The sequence below is a fragment of the Nerophis ophidion genome, linkage group LG25 (genome assembly GCF_033978795.1).
Source record: "Nerophis ophidion isolate RoL-2023_Sa linkage group LG25, RoL_Noph_v1.0, whole genome shotgun sequence".
NCBI classification, from domain to species: Eukaryota; Metazoa; Chordata; class Actinopteri; order Syngnathiformes; family Syngnathidae; genus Nerophis; species Nerophis ophidion.
In genome coordinates this window covers 28,727,254-28,746,417 of record NC_084635.1, presented here as the reverse complement: position 1 = coordinate 28,746,417, position 19,164 = coordinate 28,727,254, and the positions used below count along the sequence as shown (strand labels likewise).

The following is a 19,164-nucleotide window of genomic DNA, read 5'->3' as shown; positions in this document are numbered from 1 at the left end:
TCGGCTCAGGAACACTTCAGAAAACCATTGTCACTAAGTACAGTTGGTCGCTACATCTGTAAGTGCAAGATAAAGCTCTACTATGCAAAGTGAAAGCCATTTATCAACCACATCCAGAAACGCCGCCGGCTTCTCTGGGCCCGAGATCATCTAAGATGGACTGATGCAAAGTGGAAAAGTGTTCTGTGGTCTGAAGAATCCACATTTCAAATTGTTTTTGAAAATATTCGACATCGTGTCATCCGGACCAAAGGGGAAGCAAACCATCCAGACTGTTATCAACGCAAAGTTCAAAAGCCAGCATCTGTGATGGTATGGGGGTGCATTAGTGCCCAAGGCATGGGTAACTTATACATCTGTGAAAGCACCGATAATGCTGAAAGGTACATACAGGTTTTGGAATAACATATGTTGCTATCTAAGCGCCGTCTTGTTCATGGAAGCCCCTGCTTATTTCAGCAAGACAATGCAAAGCCACATTCAGCACGTGTTACAACAGCGTGGCTTAGTGAAAAGAGTGCGGGTACTTTCCTGGCCCGCCTGCAGTTCAGACCTGTCTCCCATCGAAAATGTGTGGCGCATTATGAAGCGTAAAATACGACAGCGGAGACCCCGGACTGTTGAACGACTGAAGCTCTACATAAAACAAGAATGGGAAAGAATTCCACTTTCACAGCTTCAACAATTAGTTTCCTCAGTTCCCAAACGTTTGTTGATTGTTGTTAAAAGAAAAGGTGATGTAACACAGTGGTGAACATGCCCTTTCCCAACTACTTTGGCGCGTGTTGCAGCCATGAAATTCTAAGTTAATTATTTCCAAAAAAAAAAAAATGTTTATGAGTTTGAAGATCAAATATCTTGTCTTTGTAGTGCATTCAATTGAATATGGGTTGAAAATGATTTACAAATCATTGTATTCTGTTTATATTTACATCTAACACAATTTCCCAACTCAATGGAAACGGGGTTCATAGTAATACAATATAATATAACAGGTAAAAGTTAATAACTAATAAGATGTGTCATTAAATGTGGCTAACACTACTTAGTTAAAGGGACTGTCAACGTTAACCTTAATAAAAACACGATTAACTTTACCCCTTGTGTGTCCTTGTAAAACAAGATGCTATTCCGCTGTGGTGAGATGTTTAAACAGACCCCTAATTGGGATTAAAAGAGTTGCATTTTATTGAAACTAGTATTAATTGATTCATCAATAAATTACAGACCAAAAAGTTGGTTATTAATAAATCACAAACAAATGGAAGTCACTTTGTCCTTTCATTATGGTGACTTACATGGCGCTGATATCCAAGATGGAAGCAAACAGAAAAACACAAAGACAATTTTAAAATTAACTCAATTGGCTAGACAACACATAGTTAAATAATACAAAAACATGAAAAAAGTTCATTAATTGATCAAATCATTAAATGGTATTTAACCATTATCTATTACCAGTAAAAATATTCCAAAAGTGATCACAAAACTCAGCTTTAAACACTTTTCAGTTGCGGATGTTAAACATGTTTGTAAAAGTTGAAAAGGTTCTGTTAACAATGTTAAGCATAAGTCACAAAAGGAGACTTTTTAGTATGAGATAAGCTAAGCTAATTAGGGTAATATTAAATCACTTAGTGTGTTCATCTTTTGTTTTTGCATTTAACAGTGAGTGGGAAGCCAAAATATGACCACTCACCTTGGATGGCTCGTCCCGAAGTGCTGCCACTCGTCCTTTTTGGGGCCGCCTCAAAACAAGAGCACTACCATAGTGGTCTGAGTTGCTGTCCATCATAGAGGAAGCAGACACTGGATACCTGAAGTCTGGGGTGCTTCCTAACTGGGATCGTCTACAAAAACATGCCAAAGAAAATTGGGCAGTAAAAGTAAAAAGATTATCTCATTTAATGTCTAGCATTAAAAGATTACAGTTGGTACAAAATGCGGCTGCTAGACTTTTGACAAGAACAAGAAAGTTTGATAACATTATGCCTATACTGGCTCACCTGCACTGGCTTCCTGTGCACTTAAGATGTGACTTTAAGGTTTTACTACTCACGTATAAAATACTACACGGTCTAGCTCCATCCTATCTTGCCGATTGTATTGTACCATATGTTCCGGCAAGAAATCTGTGTTCAAAGGACTCCGGCTTTTTAGTGATTCCCAAAGCCCCAAAAAAGTCTGCGGGCTATAGAGCGTTTTCATTCCGGGCTCCAGTACTCTGGAATGCCCTCCCGGTAACAGTTCGAGATGCCACCTCAGTAGAAGCATGTAAGTCTCACCTTAAAACTCATTTGTTTACTCTAGCCTTTAAATAGACTCCCTTTTTAGACCAGTTGATCTGCCGTTTGTTTTCTTTTTCTCCTATGTCCCACTCTCCCTTGTGGAGGGGGTCCGGTCCGATCCGGTGGCCATGTACTGCTTGCCTTTGTATCGGCTGGGGACATCTCTGCGCTGCTGATCCGCCTCCGCTTGGGATGGTTTCCTGCTGGCTCCGACGGGACTCTCGCAACTGTGTTGGATCCGCTTTGGACTGGACTCTCGCGACTGTGTTGGATCCAATATGGATTTAACTTTCACAGTATCATGTTAGACCCGCTCGACATCCATTGCTTTCGTCCTCTCCAAGGTTCTCATAGTCATCATTGTCACCGACGTCCCACTGGGTCAATATTGTCACCGACGTCCCACTGGGTGTGAGTTTTCCTTGCCCTTATGTGGGCCTACCGAGGATGTGGTAGTGGTTTGTGTTGTGGTTTGTGCAGCCCTTTGAGACACTAGTGATTTAGGGCTATATAAGTAAACATTGATTGATTGATTGATTGATTGATTAAAGGGGAACTGCACTTTTTTTTTTTAATTTTGTCTATGTACCCCAACTTCCGCTTAAGTGCAGCTAGTATATTGCAGTAGAAAATGGATGGATGGATGGGTTCACAATCACTATGAAAGACATGACAACGCATGTACTTATGTCTTTCATAATGATTGTGAACGATAGGCAAAATAAAAAAAAAATGCAGTTCCCCTTTAAATACATTATTTTTTAATATATATTTTGACAGCAATATAAAAAATGATGTATTGGTACGTTAGGCCAGGGGGCTTCCAGTCTCAGTGTCTTCGACAAAGACAGAAAATAAGAATCAGCAAAAGCGATTCTTCAACACAAAGCAACTTACCCGTGTAATAAAGAGTTGCTCCTGCTCCTTCCTTGCTCATTCTCTGCCCTCATTGTTTCAATCTGGATCAAGAGTTGCTCCTACAATTTAATGGGATTTTAAGAAAAATAAACTCTGCCTAATGTATTACCAAAGATTATTCCAAATGCATTGGCAACTTGTAAGTTTAACAGGACTCATTTTCACCTTTTCATGATGAGACTCCTCGATCAGTTTCTTGGTGTGGTCCAGTTCCCTTATGAGGCCATTCTGAGGACACACAAAAACAGTAGTAGTAGAACACAGTCACACAATGTGCACTTACACATATGATGTCACCAGTCGTACCACCAAGAAGTTCATTTTTAAACAGCAACATGCATGTACGTACTTTCTCCATGACAGATTATGTGTGATCAAATGTGTGAAATGTGTGATTAGATTAGCCTACTTTGTTGTTAGCTAACGGTATTGTATTTAGGTAGGTAAAGCAGTATTGTGTTGGTTAACAGTTACACGCCCGTACACTTTGTACCTGACCTAGCTAACTCAAAAGTAGGCTAATGTTATATGAGCTATTTTTTTATGTGATTTATAGTTTTCTGTGCATTTCAAACATTGTCCTTTATAATGTTTTTATTTTCTGATTTAAAGTAACATGGCTGCTAGGAGGCCAGCTGGGGTCCTTGTGAACCTTGCACGACACATGATCCAAGACGAATGGGAGGAAGAGCTCATCGGCGGCATTGACTTAGAATCTGAAATCTCAAATGTAGAGGACCCACACTATTGTCCCCCCCAAATAAACCAAGTTTATGGCAAAAAGGCATTGATTGTAATTTGGGTTAGGTATTGGCAGGCTGTACATTCAAGGGTTAAGAAAATATATATATATATATATATATATATATATATATATATATATATATATATATATATATACCGTATTTTTCGGATTATAAATTGCTCCGGTGTATACGTCGCTCGGGCCGAAAATGCGTAATAAAGAAGAAAAAAAACATATATACGTCGCACTGGAGTTAAGTCGCATTTTTGGGGGAAATTTTTTTTTCTAAAATTCAACACCAAGAATAGACAATTGAAAGGCAGTTTAAAATAAATAAAGAATAGTAAACAACTGGCTGAATAAGTGTATGTTATATGACGCATAAATAACCAACTGAGAAGGTGCCTGGTATGTTAACGTAACATATTATGGTAAGAGTCATTCAAATAACTATAACATATAGAACATGCTATACGTTTACCAAACAATCTGTCTCTCCTAATTGATAAATCCCATGAAATCTTCTTCCTCGATGTCGCTTCTAAACAACTCTGCCAACTCCAAAAGTATGCGCCGCTTCCTCTTGTCGTTTTCTGCTGCATATTTCACTATGTCCAGATTGTAATATGCAGTACATGATTTCCTTTTCGGTGCCATTTTTGTTCACCCCTTCTCAGTTTTTATAAGTTACCGCCAACGATGAAATTACCCATTTTAATAGCTACGACAGTAACATATATAGCAGTTAACATTCCATGACACACAATGCACTTCTGCCATGAACCTCACCCGCCGAATTCTTATTAGTTGACATGTGTGTGACGATTGCTGACGTGTGTGTGATGATTGCTGACATTTTCTTCGTCTCTTCCGCGAATGAGATAAATAGTGTTATTTGATATTTTACGGTTATGTCTTAATAATTTCACACATAAGTCAGTCCTGAGTATATGTCGCAACCCCGGGCAAACTATGAAAAAAAACTGGGACTTATAGTCCGAAAAATATGGTGTGTGTATGTGTGTGTGTGTATGTATATATATATATATATATATATATATATATATATATATATATATATATATATATATATATATTTTTTTTTTTTTTGCAAACCATTTTATTCTCGCTGATGTATTTTCAATCACTTAATTCAGGGGACAGGAAACCTTTTTGACTCGGTGACCACATTGAGTTAAAAGAATTTGGCAGGGTGCCGTGCTATTTAGTTGTGTGTGCGTGTGTTCGTGTGTGTATAGGATATCCTGGGGGCCTACTTATGGATCCGGCCCGCGAACCGTACTATGGGGACCCTTTCCTCAATTGGTCATTTGTGTTTTTTTCAATTACTTTGTAGTTACAAAATAATACAAATATTTAAACAATAACATGATTTCAGTGTGGAATAAGTGACTAGCAGTAGAAAATGGACAGATAATCAGGCATAAGCCAAATTCAAAGATGAAGGTTCAATTAATCGTAGGTTAGATTTTTACCCTTGTCCTATGTAGAAGGCTTAAAAATAAACTAAATTGTGGTTGTACTATGGCTGGGCGATATACCCGATATATCGCGGGTTTGTCTCTGTGTGATATAGAAAATGACTATATCGTGATATTTAAGTATACGTTCTCATGCAGTTGCTTTTAGCTGCGGGCATTACACTGCAGGCGTTTCTAACTCTTTCGTGTCACATACGTATACGCCCTTGCGGAGCAGAGAGGTAGCAGCATGGGTAACGTTAGCTGTGATGCTAGCGGAGCTGTGCGAGTGGTAATACGAGAGAGAGAAGGTGCAAATCTGGTAACAAATGAAGGAAGAATTAATTCCCAAGAAAAACAGCAGGGCGGTGGTTTGGCTTCAATTGGGAATGTGTCGAAAAGACAACCATAATATGTCAAGTGTGGGGCAAAAGCTTGGCTACAAAAAGTAGCATTACTGCTAATATGTAACATCATTTGAAAATTCACCTGCTAGAGAATGAAGAGTGCATACTCAGCATTTCAACATCTCCATTAGGTGCAACACGCCCACACCATTTCCAGATCAACACCGTATGAAAAAAATAGGTAACAACAAAAGGAGATAATGTCCGCCTTATCCTACCACATAGCGAAGGACGAACACTATTTGATTTCCTATTATGCAGCTAGTTTTTATTTGACAGTTATTGAAATATCTTGTGTGACATCATGCACTAAAGTGCACTTTAATTTAGTGTTGTTTTGATATGTCACCTTAGTGACATCATGCACTAAAGTGCACTAATAGCTTGTCTTAAAATGTCCCTGACAATCTTGCACTATCTGTTTTGGAAATGACATAAATGTTTGTGCCACTGCTTAATAACTGTTTAATAAATACAGTTTTGGTCAATTGACTTAGTTGTGATTTCATTCTCTGAATGAAAGTTTAAAATGAGAATATATATTAATGCAGTATGAACAAGAAGGTTTTGATGTAGACATAGAATCATCATACTGCTGTGATTATATGTATAAAGAGTTAATTCAAGACTTAGGCAAAATATCGAGATATATATCGTGTATCGCGATATGGCCTAAAAAATATCGAGATATTAAAAAAGGCCATGTGGCCCAGCTCTGGTCGGCACAAGCCATGCAACTATAGGTGGGGAAAATAAGAGATTTTTAGACGCATCGCAATTCGGACATGGACAATCATAAAATTGATTTGTAAATGTTAATAATTGTTAATCGATTCATTTATTGTAAATAAAGTAATGCAGACAGTTCTAAAATGTGGCTGACTGCAGCGAGCCACCTGACCGAGAGATCCGACTAGCTCCTTTATTTTAGGGCACTTATGGTCCATTTCCATTAATTTAGTAAATGTGTGATATAATTGAGCTGTTTCTTATTTAAAAATGCACTGTTTTTAAAGTGGCAAGGGATAAATGCTTATTTGGTGAAACGAAAAGAAATGTAAAACTGTATCAATATACATAACTTATAGATCCATCAATCATCGATTTTTAATCGAAACGTAACTCCTGAACCGTAGTCAAATCACAAGGTGCCCAAAGATTACCACATGTAAGTGTGTGATATATATCAACATATCAAGATATTTAATCTGACGATACGATTTAACATTACATCCGGCCTGTGGATCTGCATTTGTTTTGCAACAATATTTGTTGTATCATTTTGTGAGGTACCTGAGATTCTCTGCCCAAATTGAGAAGTTTTCTGAACTAGCAACCATAATCACAAAAAATATTCCCTGAAATGTGTTGGTTTAACAAAATATTAAATCTATGGAGGTTCCATTAAAACTACCTTATCCTCCAGAGCAGACATCCTCTCTTTGAGATGAAGCTGGAGTCTTTCGTTGGACTCAGACAGGAGCTTGTCCACTGTTTCAGAGAGACGCTTGTTGTGCTCCTCATTCATCTTCTCCCTCTGCCTCGCCTGAAAGAAAAATAAAGACACTTAATTAAGATGTGGAAAGGTTGATTGAGTGTTAAAGATATGCACAATTCCTTCCAACTCTTCCTCACCCTGAGAAGTTCCTGGTTTTTCTCCTCCAACTGGGCCTCTAACTGCTTCAGTCTTTCCTCCACATTGCCATGACGTTCCTCTGCCTGAGCATAAAGGAAGAAAAACATGTATAAATTATTTCGAAGCTGTTTCGGTCTCTCTTGTATAAACTTATCGGTATCAGAATGATGCATGGACAACGCTTCACTATTTTATAAAGGAAGGAGCCATTTATAGTACTTTAGCAGATGTGTCTACAGGACAACATTCACAAGCAGTTTAGAGAAACCAACTTAGGGAAACCATGTAAAGCAAAACTACAACAACTAAAGCGAAAACAAACAGTAATATGAGATGGCAATCATGTATCTACTTCATAATAAATATTGTTTACTTTAGGAAATACCAACCATTTTTTGAAATTATAACTTAACAAATATGAAGTTCTCTTTCTTTCATCTGAGGGGGGGTTTCAAGTCTTTAAGAAAAGCAGCTGGCACTTCCTGTTTGTGTTAGCAGGGTTGCTGTGTTTGAGGAAAACAAGCAGTGATACCAGCCACATTGCACACAAGTACATAAATACCCACAACTACAGACGAGAGAGAGTAAGTCAAGGTTAGCGCTTAGGCTAAATAAGAACAACAATATAACATTTCATCTGGTACCTCACATAACCAAGCACTTTTCATTTAAATAAAGCAACTGAAACTTGAAATTTTAATAAAGACATTTTAGGGGTATTTAATGAAAACAATATGCTGGCCTGGTTAAATTAAGTAACAGAAAAAAAATAAGATTCCTGGACCCAGGAGGACTTGAAACACTTTCTACTTTGGGAAAAGTTGGTCTACCTTTTGAGTCTTAGTGCCTTTGGAGCCACAAGGAACACACTAAGAGTATGAGAAGGAAGTGATAAAAGGTAGCATGAAGACCACACATAAAACATGATTACAAAGTGAAATGAGACAGGAAGAGTGAAACTTTTAAATATAAAATATGTATTTACGTTGCAACGATTAGTCGATGAAATCAACAGTAGCAAAGTGTCAAAAGATATTTTTACTGTTGACACGTCACTTAATAAAATTCTGATGTGCAGTTCATTTTTGTTGGACTGCTAACCTACACCGTAACTTCTCTACTGCAGAAAATGTGTGAGAGAAAGACAAATGACGAGTCAGGAGTGAGAAGTGGAGTTGCCAAATATGAAAAATAGACCAAACAATCTATAAAGTGTAGCAGCATTTAAATGAAAATAAAAAAGTAAGTAAGGTCAGTGACATGTAAATTTTGCAAATCCGAACTCATGTTTAGGGCAACCAGATGGCTATGCACGAGCACCTTAAAGGGGTCATATTTTGGTCAAAATATTGCATAAATTTGTTTAAAAAGACCATCTTACTACATGCTTCCACTTCTACTGCATCTTCTCCTGTTAGTCATGTTGTAGGTTTCCGCGCCTCCATATTGAGTCTACTGACAGGTATAAGTTCCAACTACCGGTATACACTACACTAATTTGTAATAGCAATAGCAAAAGCAAAAGCGTAGGATGCATGTGCATGTACGAACCAGTCTGTTCCACAACAAGAGGATAGAGTAAAATAAGGAACTTACTGACCATAATGTTGGACTTGTGCAAAGCACTTTGGGAAAACCTCTACCGTATACGGAGATATCCACCACTGAAGTGACATGTTCAAAAAACACAAGTTGTGACATTTCCAAACGGCTTGTTGAGGAAAAAATAAGATGTAAAGCAAGAATGTTTTACAAATATCTCCACAATGCCTCCATTGTTTGATTTCAAAATTTTCAGGATTTATGCAGATCCATAATACAAATAGGTAAGAAAATTGGGTTTGCGTGGTAGGTCCACTTTAAACGCAGACACTCAGGTGGTGTATCTATAAACTAAAACTATAAAGCATAAATAACAGTATTATTTTTTTGTAGCATTTACACAGCATTTTTTTTTTATCTACCGGTAATACTTGCGACGTACTCGTGCCACAAAGAAGTTACTTAACGTGTAAGATGCCAGTCGTGTATGCAAACATTTGTGTAACTATGAATGGAGGAAAAAAATGCCAAGAAAAATATCTCAAATATTTAAAGTAACAAATAGTGGCTCCACCGTCACGTTACAAAAGATGTTCCTCGTTATACTCACTTATTCCGGTGTTTGTTCCATCATAGATGTACAATAACAAAAGACAGTTGGTATAACATCTCTTAGGGAAAAAAATTTAACTTGGAAAATGACCCGGTGCTAATACCTTCGTGAGGGCAGCTACCCTCTGTGCTAGCTCAGCCTCCACCTCAGGCAGTGTCTCTGCTTTGCGGATAGTCTGCTGCAGCTTTTGCTCAGCTAGCTCTAGTTTCTCTTGCATCTGCCGGTTTCGGTCTTCAGTCTGCAGAGGAACAAAAAGGATAACGGCGAGGACACTTCAGTGCTAGATGTTATGTTGGCTACTAGCTACATATTGAATCCACCAAGTCAAAAAAGGATAAAAACAATCTGTCGAAATAACAAAAATATACATATTTAGTGTTATTTCCTTTTTATAAAAACAGCAATAGCTTGCACAATAGTAATGTATTTCAGTAGCTCATTTGGGAGAGCAAGTGATTCCAGTTTGAAAACAACTTCAACGTTCAAATTCGGTGTACACAGTTGGACTCTGAGAATTTGTGAGGCCAAAAAAATCAAATTTTATATAAAAAGTAGGCTAACAAAGCCTACTCACTAGTGTTGGGAGCATACATGAGTGTCCTTAGCAAACTTACTTGTCTAAAGAGGGACTCTTTGTTAGCTACTTCATTCTCCAGCTTGTCATTCAAGTCGTGAACAGAGGTAGCCTCCCGCTGAGCTGCCAGGTAGCGCTTCTCTAGAGTGGTGATCCTCTCTTCCATATCCTCCTTCTGGGCCAATGACTACACAAACACAAAAATGTCTGGTTAAAAATAACTGGTAAAACGATAATAATTCCTTATTAAATGTGTTTTTGCTCATTATTGTGGGTGTCTGCAAGTGATCGATTATAAGTTGTGTTATAAGAAAATTGTATTCAGTTTTCGTACAATTAAGCCTCTACTTTTACTTTTACTTTTGGAATGGATTATTGACAAAAACCAAGGTACCACTGAGTTCCACAGCTAATGTTGCATGTGTATGCCCAAGCAGAAACAGGCTTAACTGTTAATCATGGACGCCATGATGCAACACAGAATCTTACTCCTGACTGCAAGCAGGCCACACATAAGATAATACATATAAATCATCGATTCACCTGACAGCTGCAATATATCAATGATGCAGAGGACTTATTTAATTATATTTACTTCATTTTAACTTGTAGAATGTTAAGATTTCTTTTTGTGTAAACAAGTTTAAAAGTTAAAAGCTCATGCATAGGTCATGCATGCAAAGTTATAAGCAGCTTGAAAGTGCACCTGGATTGTTTTGTGGTCCATGCAGCCAAATTAATAAAAATGCTTACTTGTCCAGCCATATACATAGTAAGATTAAGTTTCCTACAAGCAGAGGCGCTGTCAGGAATTTCCCCCCCCCACACAACACCGGGCAATTATCAGGGGCATTTGGCTTCATCCCCACGCTACCATCCTATGCGTCCTTGCTTGGAAAAGAATATTAAAATCTTGTCTACTGTGATGAGTGTGTAACGAACGTAACAATATACGTTGGTCTAAATAAACCTCCACTTTGGTGGTTAATCAAGTCCAAAATAAACACTGTTCATATTACTCTTACTTCTCTTAGGTCTCTTTGTAGTCGTGTGTTCATGTCTTCAGACTTGATGAGGTCTTTTCTGGCAGTGTCCAGATCTTCTTCCAGCTCATTGATTCGGGATGCCATTGAAGCCATGCGTTCTTTCATCTGGCCCAGGTCAGCTGTCTGACGGTCCACCACCTCTTGAAGTTCCCCAACCTTGCCGAAACCAAGGCCCAATTCATCCTCCTGACTAAGAGAGCCATCTGATGATCGCTGTAGGTGAAAATATGATATACATATATATATATATATATATGTACATATACATACATACATATACATACATGTATATATATATATACATACATATATATATATACACACACATACATACTTATATGCATACTTACATACATACAAATATATATGTATATATATACACATACATATACTTATATATACATATACACACATATATGTATGTAATAAAAGAACAACATATATTACAAATTTACTGCAATCCAATTTGATTCTAATAATTGACTAGAAGTATTTAATGATTACTCTCAATTGCTACACACATATTTTTGCATCTGCTCTCAACTACAATGGGGAAATAAGTATATTATAGTAAGAGTGAGAGTGAGAGAGAGAGAGAAAGAGAGAGACAGAGAGAAATCCAGAATATATATATAATGCATTTAAGGTCATACATTTTTCACAGTATTTGATTGAGGAAAATAGGTCTTAATTTATTTGTAAAACATAGTTTAGACTCGTTGGATTGATGAAGTATTCCTAGCTGTATCTAAACACCTGTATCACGTATGATTGTTTTCTCACAATAATAATTAAACACAAAACAACTTAATCAAATTAACAAAACAGATGGTCAGGCATTATTTACCAAATGTGGTTTTGTCTCAAGCTCAAATGTTAACCATATGCTATGAGTAGCCTCACCTTTCCATTAGTGCTTGGTGCATTTTCAGAGTTGTGGTTGACCTCACTGGTTCCATCTGCCAATCCTCTCTTATGGAAGCCCTGCTCCCTGAGGTAAGCTAACTACAGAGATAGGTTTTCACACATAAGTACCGTACAGTAAGTTATTTATTTCAAATCAATGAACACTGAATAACTTAAATCTATTTTCATAAATTGACATTTATTATTTAAATTAGTTTTCTTTTCAGCTACAAGCTCAAATGTGTACGCCCTGGGCTTAGACTGTTTTGAACAAAAGATGACTGCAGCATTAAGTGATTCATCATGAAGCATAGAAAAATCTAGGACAGTTCAACATCCTCTGGGGGGGTTTTGTCAATTGTAATCCCATTAAAGACAGGGAGGATTCAAGACTTGTCTGTCCTTTAAAAGGATGCACACCCATATAGAAGAGCAACCTCAGTAACCAAATGTGTTTCTCAGATCCAGGATAAAGCAAACAATAGTACGAAAGTACAGATATTTCCACAATCCAGACGTACAGTATATGTTGTACATTGTCACAAATGTGTGAACGCAGAATACAGTGCACATTAAAAATGAAAAGGCAATATTTAAAAAAATAAAATAAAAAATTGTTGATTGAACTGATAAATGATATTTTTAACAAAATATCCTTCCATGTGAACATCATATTGAAGGAAAACAAAACTTCTCTCACTTCTTTGTGCGACATTGTAAGCTGTTCCTCCAGAGCACTGCATCTTTCCAAAGCAACGCGCAGTCTCTCCCTTACCTACAAGACATAGAAAATAGATATCCACCATACAGTTGAAAGTTATGAAGCTATTTTATTCTTCAAAATCAGTTTGAACTTTAAGCACATTAATAATTCATAGTAAACATTAGGGGTGTGACGATACACTCAGCTCACGAGGAGACAATGATGAGGCGAAATATATGACTTTTGTTATATAACTAAGTCATATGCATGTATGACCCAAGAATGATCTTGATAAACTGCTGAACTAATTTTCTTTGTTTAATCATGTTTTTCAGTGGCACAATAAGAGCATATTGTGGGACTTCTCTCCTCACACAACACTGTGATGGTTGTCTTAAAGGATGCAGCTTCAGAAGGTCTTCGGCATCTCTTATATCGCAGCTGTCAACTTTATTAATGATTCAGGTGCTTTATCTCTGTGCTGGTAACATGACTAGCTTGTGTGATGGCAGCAGCTTCTGCTTGGACATTATCACCACAGTAGCTGTTTAACTCTGAAGAAAAAAAGCCACATGTCTCTTAGGCCTGAGTAGATGAGGGATTTTTTTTAAAGGTTTACAGTAAATGGAATTTCAACTTTGCCACACAAATGGCCAATTGTTATTATGTGCATTGTCAGTCACAATAGCAATGCAATGGTCTTTTCAGCTCCCAATCAGTGACAACTGCTTGAAAAACTCAGCTATGTCAGTGTTTCCCCCAAAATTATATGGCGTCATGATCATTTTGATTGGCAATGATGACTATATTTTCTTTAAAAAACACTAAACAAATGTTTTATGTATATTTAAAAACAAACTGTCTTATATTTACTAAAAATAAAAATAATGTTATATTGTTCTTCTCTATTTTTCCAATTGTTGCTGCTCGTTATAAAAAGTATAAAAGGTTTGCCAAATATGTAAATTAGAGGGGAAAAAATAACTTGAGGCGGTTTATTGCTGTTTGCCACAAGGAAGTCACTGTAAAACTAAGCACACTAAGGAAAGTACATTATATATACACAAAAGGGTCAAATACATGTAATAATCAGGATAAATGTATAATATGGTTTGGAATAAACTGAAAAAAGCAATACTATTATACAGGATGAAGTTTGGCTATAATGGTGCTATCTTAATTCTAACGTACAATGGAGCAGCTCACTGACAGGCTAACCAACATTAGCATGGCCAATCGCAGGGAACATACATGGGCAAACTATCATTGACACTCTCATTCATACCTATGGATAATTGAAAGTCTCCAGTGAACCTAACAATGTTAAGTTACTATGGAAGTATGAATGTAGCCAAATTATTTGCAAAACCGTATCTCAATCCGGGCGTCTGTAATCCAATTCGCGTGCCTGTGGTATCTCAATGTGTGTGAGCCGCGTGTGCGTATTTTAGGTTGCCTGTCTGTATTATGTACTGTGTGTATAGTCTGTCTGTACGTAAATTGTCAATTGGCTGTCTTTTTACACTTGACTTTTTGCTATGTTTTTGCTGTTAAAAAGTTGTGTCCGTATTCATAGGAGTGTATGTGTAAAGCAATCTGTGTCTACGAGTTGTATGCACATAAGGGGTTCCTGCATCACACAAATTTAAGTACAGACACACAGGTTTTTTTTTTACACACATACAAATCTTAGACACAGACTGCTTTACACATACAAACCTTTGAAAACGGACAACTCTTTAACAGCAGAAACGTAGCAACAAGTCACGCGCAAAAAGACAGCCAATTGAGAAAATACAAACAGATTATTTTTGTTACCCACACTTATATAACGGACAGAAAACTTAAAACATGTGGGACTCTGATTACGCACACAAAGACTAAGATAGACACACATTAATTCACAAACACATGAATTGGATTAGACGTAAAGACTGAGATACGCTTTCGCAAATAATTTTGCTACAATAATTGTTCCATAGGTAACAAAGGTTGTTAGGCAATATGCTGGTAACATGCATATTTTTAAAATGTGGGAGGAAGCCAGAGTACTTTGAGATAACCCCACACACACAGGAGAACATGCACATTCTTCAAACCAGATGTCCAAATGGAGGTTGTAAGACACGTAAAATTAAATGTTATTGTCAGCAGAAATGTCTAAATCAGGGGTCGGGACCCTTTTTGGCCGAGAGAGCCATACAAGCCAAATATTTTAAAAAGTATTTCGGTGAGAGCCATATAATATTTTATTCAAGACTGAATACAACTAAACCCGTGCATTTTTAAGTAAGACCAACATTTTTAGTGTATAATAAGTCTCTTATTCTTTTTAATAACATTGTTATTCTGAAGCTAACCAACAACAAATAAAATACTTCTTACAATTAATGCGACTTCTTGAACAGGTGCGGTAGAAACCAGATGGATGGATTAAAATGCATGAGAATGTTTTATATTTTGAACGTTATTTTTGACACTGTGATTACCAGCTGAATTATTCATTACTTACCGTGTTAAGCAATGTCAACTAAGATTTATCTGAGAGCCAGATGCAGTCATCAAAAGAGCCACATCTGGCTCTAGAGCCATAGGTTCCCTACCCCTGGTCTAAATGAAGGTAAAAATGCCTGGAATAACTTGAAATACCTTTCTCTTAAACTTTCTCTCCTTACTTTTGTCGAGTGTCAATTCTGTTCAGGTGCACAACTAGCTGTAGCTCAGCTGACAGGCAGTTCAATTCAGTTATGGTATTTTCAAACTAATCGGACGAAATATATTACATTCATTCATAAAATATGTAAAAAAATGTGTTTCAATGTAAAAAAAAAAAAAAGGGTGGGATGTTTTTTTTCCTTTCCGTGGCGGTGCGCCACGATCAATGGTATGTAGGGGAAACCATGTATGTTCAGCACGGTGTTCAACATGATTGCTTTTAAAATAGAAATATCGTCACTTTTTAATCTCACGAGATCTTGTCACACCCCTCATAAACACTGAACAATTCGTACCTTTTCATCAAGGGCTTTGTGGTGTTCAAAAAGTGACTTAAGGGCTTTGAGGACTTCCACTTCACTTGAGACCCCTGCTGGAGACTGAGCTTGTCGTTTTACGACAGTCATCCTCAGACTACGCTCATGACGAGAAACCAGGCACTCCAAGTGCTCCAAGAGGAGCTAGATAAACCACAAATGTAAAAAAACAAAAAAAAATCAATTGTTATTGTTGTTGTCTCATTGCCAATGAGATTAACTAAAAAAACTATAATTAACCATTTATTTTCAGTGGTTGGCAGACAGTAAACTAATGCATATGGTTACATATAAAGTCTTGATGAAGCTGTAGTCCATGACAGAGGGCAAAGACAAGAGTTCAGTTATTTCAGTGACAACAACACATCAAGACATTACCCAAAAAAAGATTGACCAGCCAAACAAACTTAACTGCGGCAGACAATAAAATACTATCACTTATTTGTTGTAATTTCAATTACATATACTCTTAAACATCACTGAATTTCAACTAACCCGTGTGTTGTTTCTCTCCGCTTTAAGTTCTGCAATTTCCTCCTCCTTTTCCAGAAGTTGTTCGCGGCACATGTTCACCTCCTTTGTCAGCGCTGCAAACTCCTATGAAAAAAAAATGAAGCAATGTCAAAAACATCTTTACAGAAACTTTATTTTTAAGCCAATCATGAATTAGGTGCAAGCTTTTAAAATTGTACTCACTGTCCCACACTAACAAATGTACAATCACATTCACGATACGGACAAAAAAGATAAATACGTGCAGTCAGCAAAAAAAGTTAGTGAAATTAAGTTCTTAAACATGATGCTTTTACAAATACCAAGTTCGATACTTACAAACAGTAAAAGTTTTTTTTCTTTTTAAATCAGTGGCACGAGGAAGTTTACTTACCAAAGGGTCTTATACAACATTTTTACAGAAGAAAACACTTTATGACTACAGGGTTTTTCCTGCATTCAAAATTGCGTAGCAGCCGCCTCAAACTAATTTTGTGTCGGCCCCAGCCAGAGATTGATATCGCTCAACACAGCGTAAAGCTCCGGCTGTGTCGATTGAGCGATTGATGTCCCTCTGCGGCAGTCATGTATTTTAACTGCAGTTGCAGCGTTGCCCCACTTTTGAGGTGCTATATCAACAGCAGTGCACAGGTAATATCTGAAGCAACTACCGAAGAAGAAACAGATCCAATCATGTTTTTTCCTGCAACTTGGTGCAGTGTTGACTGCCGTGACAAGTGGATTTCTGCCATACAGATCATGACACAGAGGCATCACTGGGCTCCTAGAGAACACGCCAGAGTGTGCTGTGAACATTCTGTCTCTGGTAAGTGAATACAGCTGGTAGTGCTAGTTTGGTTTCCAACCTTTTCTGACTAATTATAATGGATCGACTGATTGAAGAATTTATTAGAAGTTTGCATAGGATCAGGTAGAGTTTTATGACGGTAGAGATGGACTGGTACAAGGTCAACTAAAAGGAGTTACCCAAAGAAAGCATTACAAGCATGTCTTGTTTATTCAAAGAAACGTTTCCTTCGTGTCAGAGTAATGTTTATGTTTTTAGCATTACAGATATGGCAGGCAAAATCAGCCCCTACTCGCGAGGAGGAAAGTCAAGAGTCCAGGTGAAACAGAGCAGAGAAATTAATTTAACAGGCAGTTAAAATGTAATAATTCATGGTGGTGACAACATGTGGACATTCTTGTCCACAGAGCGCTTGACGGCTGCTTCAAAATCATCTAGGAGTGTCTCAAGGAAAAGTTGCCCCACCACACAAGCTATGAGCCCATCATTCTTTTATGCAAGCGCTTAGGGCACAGGTTTCAAACTAAGATCTGGCCAGCGACATCATTTTATCTGGCCCGCAAACACCTGGAAATGATATGTGTCAATAAAGTACTTAATATTTTCTCACTAAATGTAATATATTTTTTTTCATTTTGACAGAAAACATATAAACTGCTTGAAATTGCATGCCTTTTAAACATTAATTGTATCCATTATTGCAAAAAATATTGCAGTATATTATCATACTTTTAAATGTTTTTTTGTCTAAATAAAAATAAATGCTTAAATATCTGCTTGATTTATGATTTTACAGCAAACTACCCATCAAATGAATAAAAATGACAATACATTTTAAGGTGTTCCTTACAGCATATTACTGTAAATTGAAAACAATTCAAATAAATTTGCATTAAAATTCTGCCGAATGGTGAGGACTGTACCACCTCTGCCACGATTTGAGCCAGGAAAAACCCTGGACTATACTTGTTTTGTGGTTGGTTTGATTAATTGGCAACTCAGATCTGACAACATGCGCCATGCCCCTGCAACTTTCAAATTGTATGAGAATTACCATGAATTGATTACCGTGGACCCCGACAAAAACAAGTTACCATTTAGTGGTCAATTGTACAGAATATGTACTGTACTGTGCAATCTACTAATAAAAGTTTCAATCAATCAATCGATCAAAAAGATGGTGACCCATAACATTACTGAAATTTACATATTGAATGTATAGATAAAGACTTTTTGAGTTGAAGTGTGAATGGTCCAAAGGCAGACAAGACAGACGAGCAGTAAAACAACATTAATATTATAATTTTTTTTAAGTATAAGAGTAAAGACCGTTTCGTTACAATTTGTCTACCTTGCTGCATGCATGTTCAGGGTGTACCCTGCCTTCCGCCTGAGAGCAGCCTGACCCCGAAATGGACAAGTGGTAGAAAATAAATGGTTGGATGAACACATTTAAACCAGCAGACAGCCTATTTGTTTGAAATACAGTAGGTGAGTTCTGCCACACACTGCACCAAAATTAGGGTCTAATTCGGACCGGACTGTTTTCAAGTTTTTTGCTGGAAATCTTTTGATCAAAAGACAAAACATCTTAAAGTGAACGTTAACGAATCAATAAAAAATATGTTCATTATGTACCATTTTTTCTTAATTACTATTGTCCAGAACAGACTGCTGAAATACAAGTGTGAACAAAGTCGTACAGGCACATATTTCCCCATCTGTCGCACACACACTCCCTCACAAACTCATACCTGCATATACACACATACCACAGAATTAAATGCATCGTTGGTTTGAGAGAATGTGCCATCCTGATTTTTGTCCTTGTACCACATATGCCGACATGAGTTGATGCACTTGCTTTTTGTTAGATTTCTTAGTGTGGTGGATATATGCAAGATACTCTAACTTTTTTTTTATCAGCATAAGTAGTCTTTTGGCCTTCACTCCTACCACTGTGCCTCACTAGG

General features: G+C 37.1%; 2 protein-coding genes across 13 annotated transcripts in view; one reads left to right on the top strand and one right to left on the bottom strand.

Annotated features, from left to right (window-relative positions):
* ppfia1 (PTPRF interacting protein alpha 1) overlaps positions 1–19,164 on the bottom strand; it is a 71,650-nt gene that overhangs the window by 28,933 nt on the left and 23,553 nt on the right. For all 9 annotated transcript variants that reach the window (XM_061887485.1, XM_061887487.1, XM_061887488.1 and 6 more), the window contains exons 3-14: positions 16,387–16,488; positions 15,871–16,035; positions 12,857–12,931; positions 12,154–12,255; positions 11,230–11,463; positions 10,245–10,391; positions 9,734–9,868; positions 7,475–7,558; positions 7,254–7,385; positions 3,372–3,434; positions 3,186–3,265; positions 1,700–1,850 (exon numbers count right to left, since the gene is read on the bottom strand). In XM_061887485.1, the coding sequence (XP_061743469.1) occupies positions 1,700–1,850; positions 3,186–3,265; positions 3,372–3,434; positions 7,254–7,385; positions 7,475–7,558; positions 9,734–9,868; positions 10,245–10,391; positions 11,230–11,463; positions 12,154–12,255; positions 12,857–12,931; positions 15,871–16,035; positions 16,387–16,488 (1,470 nt within the window). The remainder of the gene's footprint in view (positions 1–1,699; positions 1,851–3,185; positions 3,266–3,371; positions 3,435–7,253; positions 7,386–7,474; positions 7,559–9,733; positions 9,869–10,244; positions 10,392–11,229; positions 11,464–12,153; positions 12,256–12,856; positions 12,932–15,870; positions 16,036–16,386; positions 16,489–19,164) is intronic.
* Positions 16,896–19,164, top strand: part of LOC133543081 (uncharacterized) — a 73,086-nt gene continuing 70,817 nt past the window's right edge. For 2 of the 4 annotated variants that reach the window (XM_061887497.1, XM_061887498.1), the window contains exons 1-2: positions 16,896–17,034; positions 17,140–17,209. In XM_061887497.1, the coding sequence (XP_061743481.1) occupies positions 16,969–17,034; positions 17,140–17,209 (136 nt within the window). In that variant the 5' untranslated portion in view covers positions 16,896–16,968. The other 2 variants (XM_061887499.1, XR_009804295.1) reach the window with 2 other exon arrangements.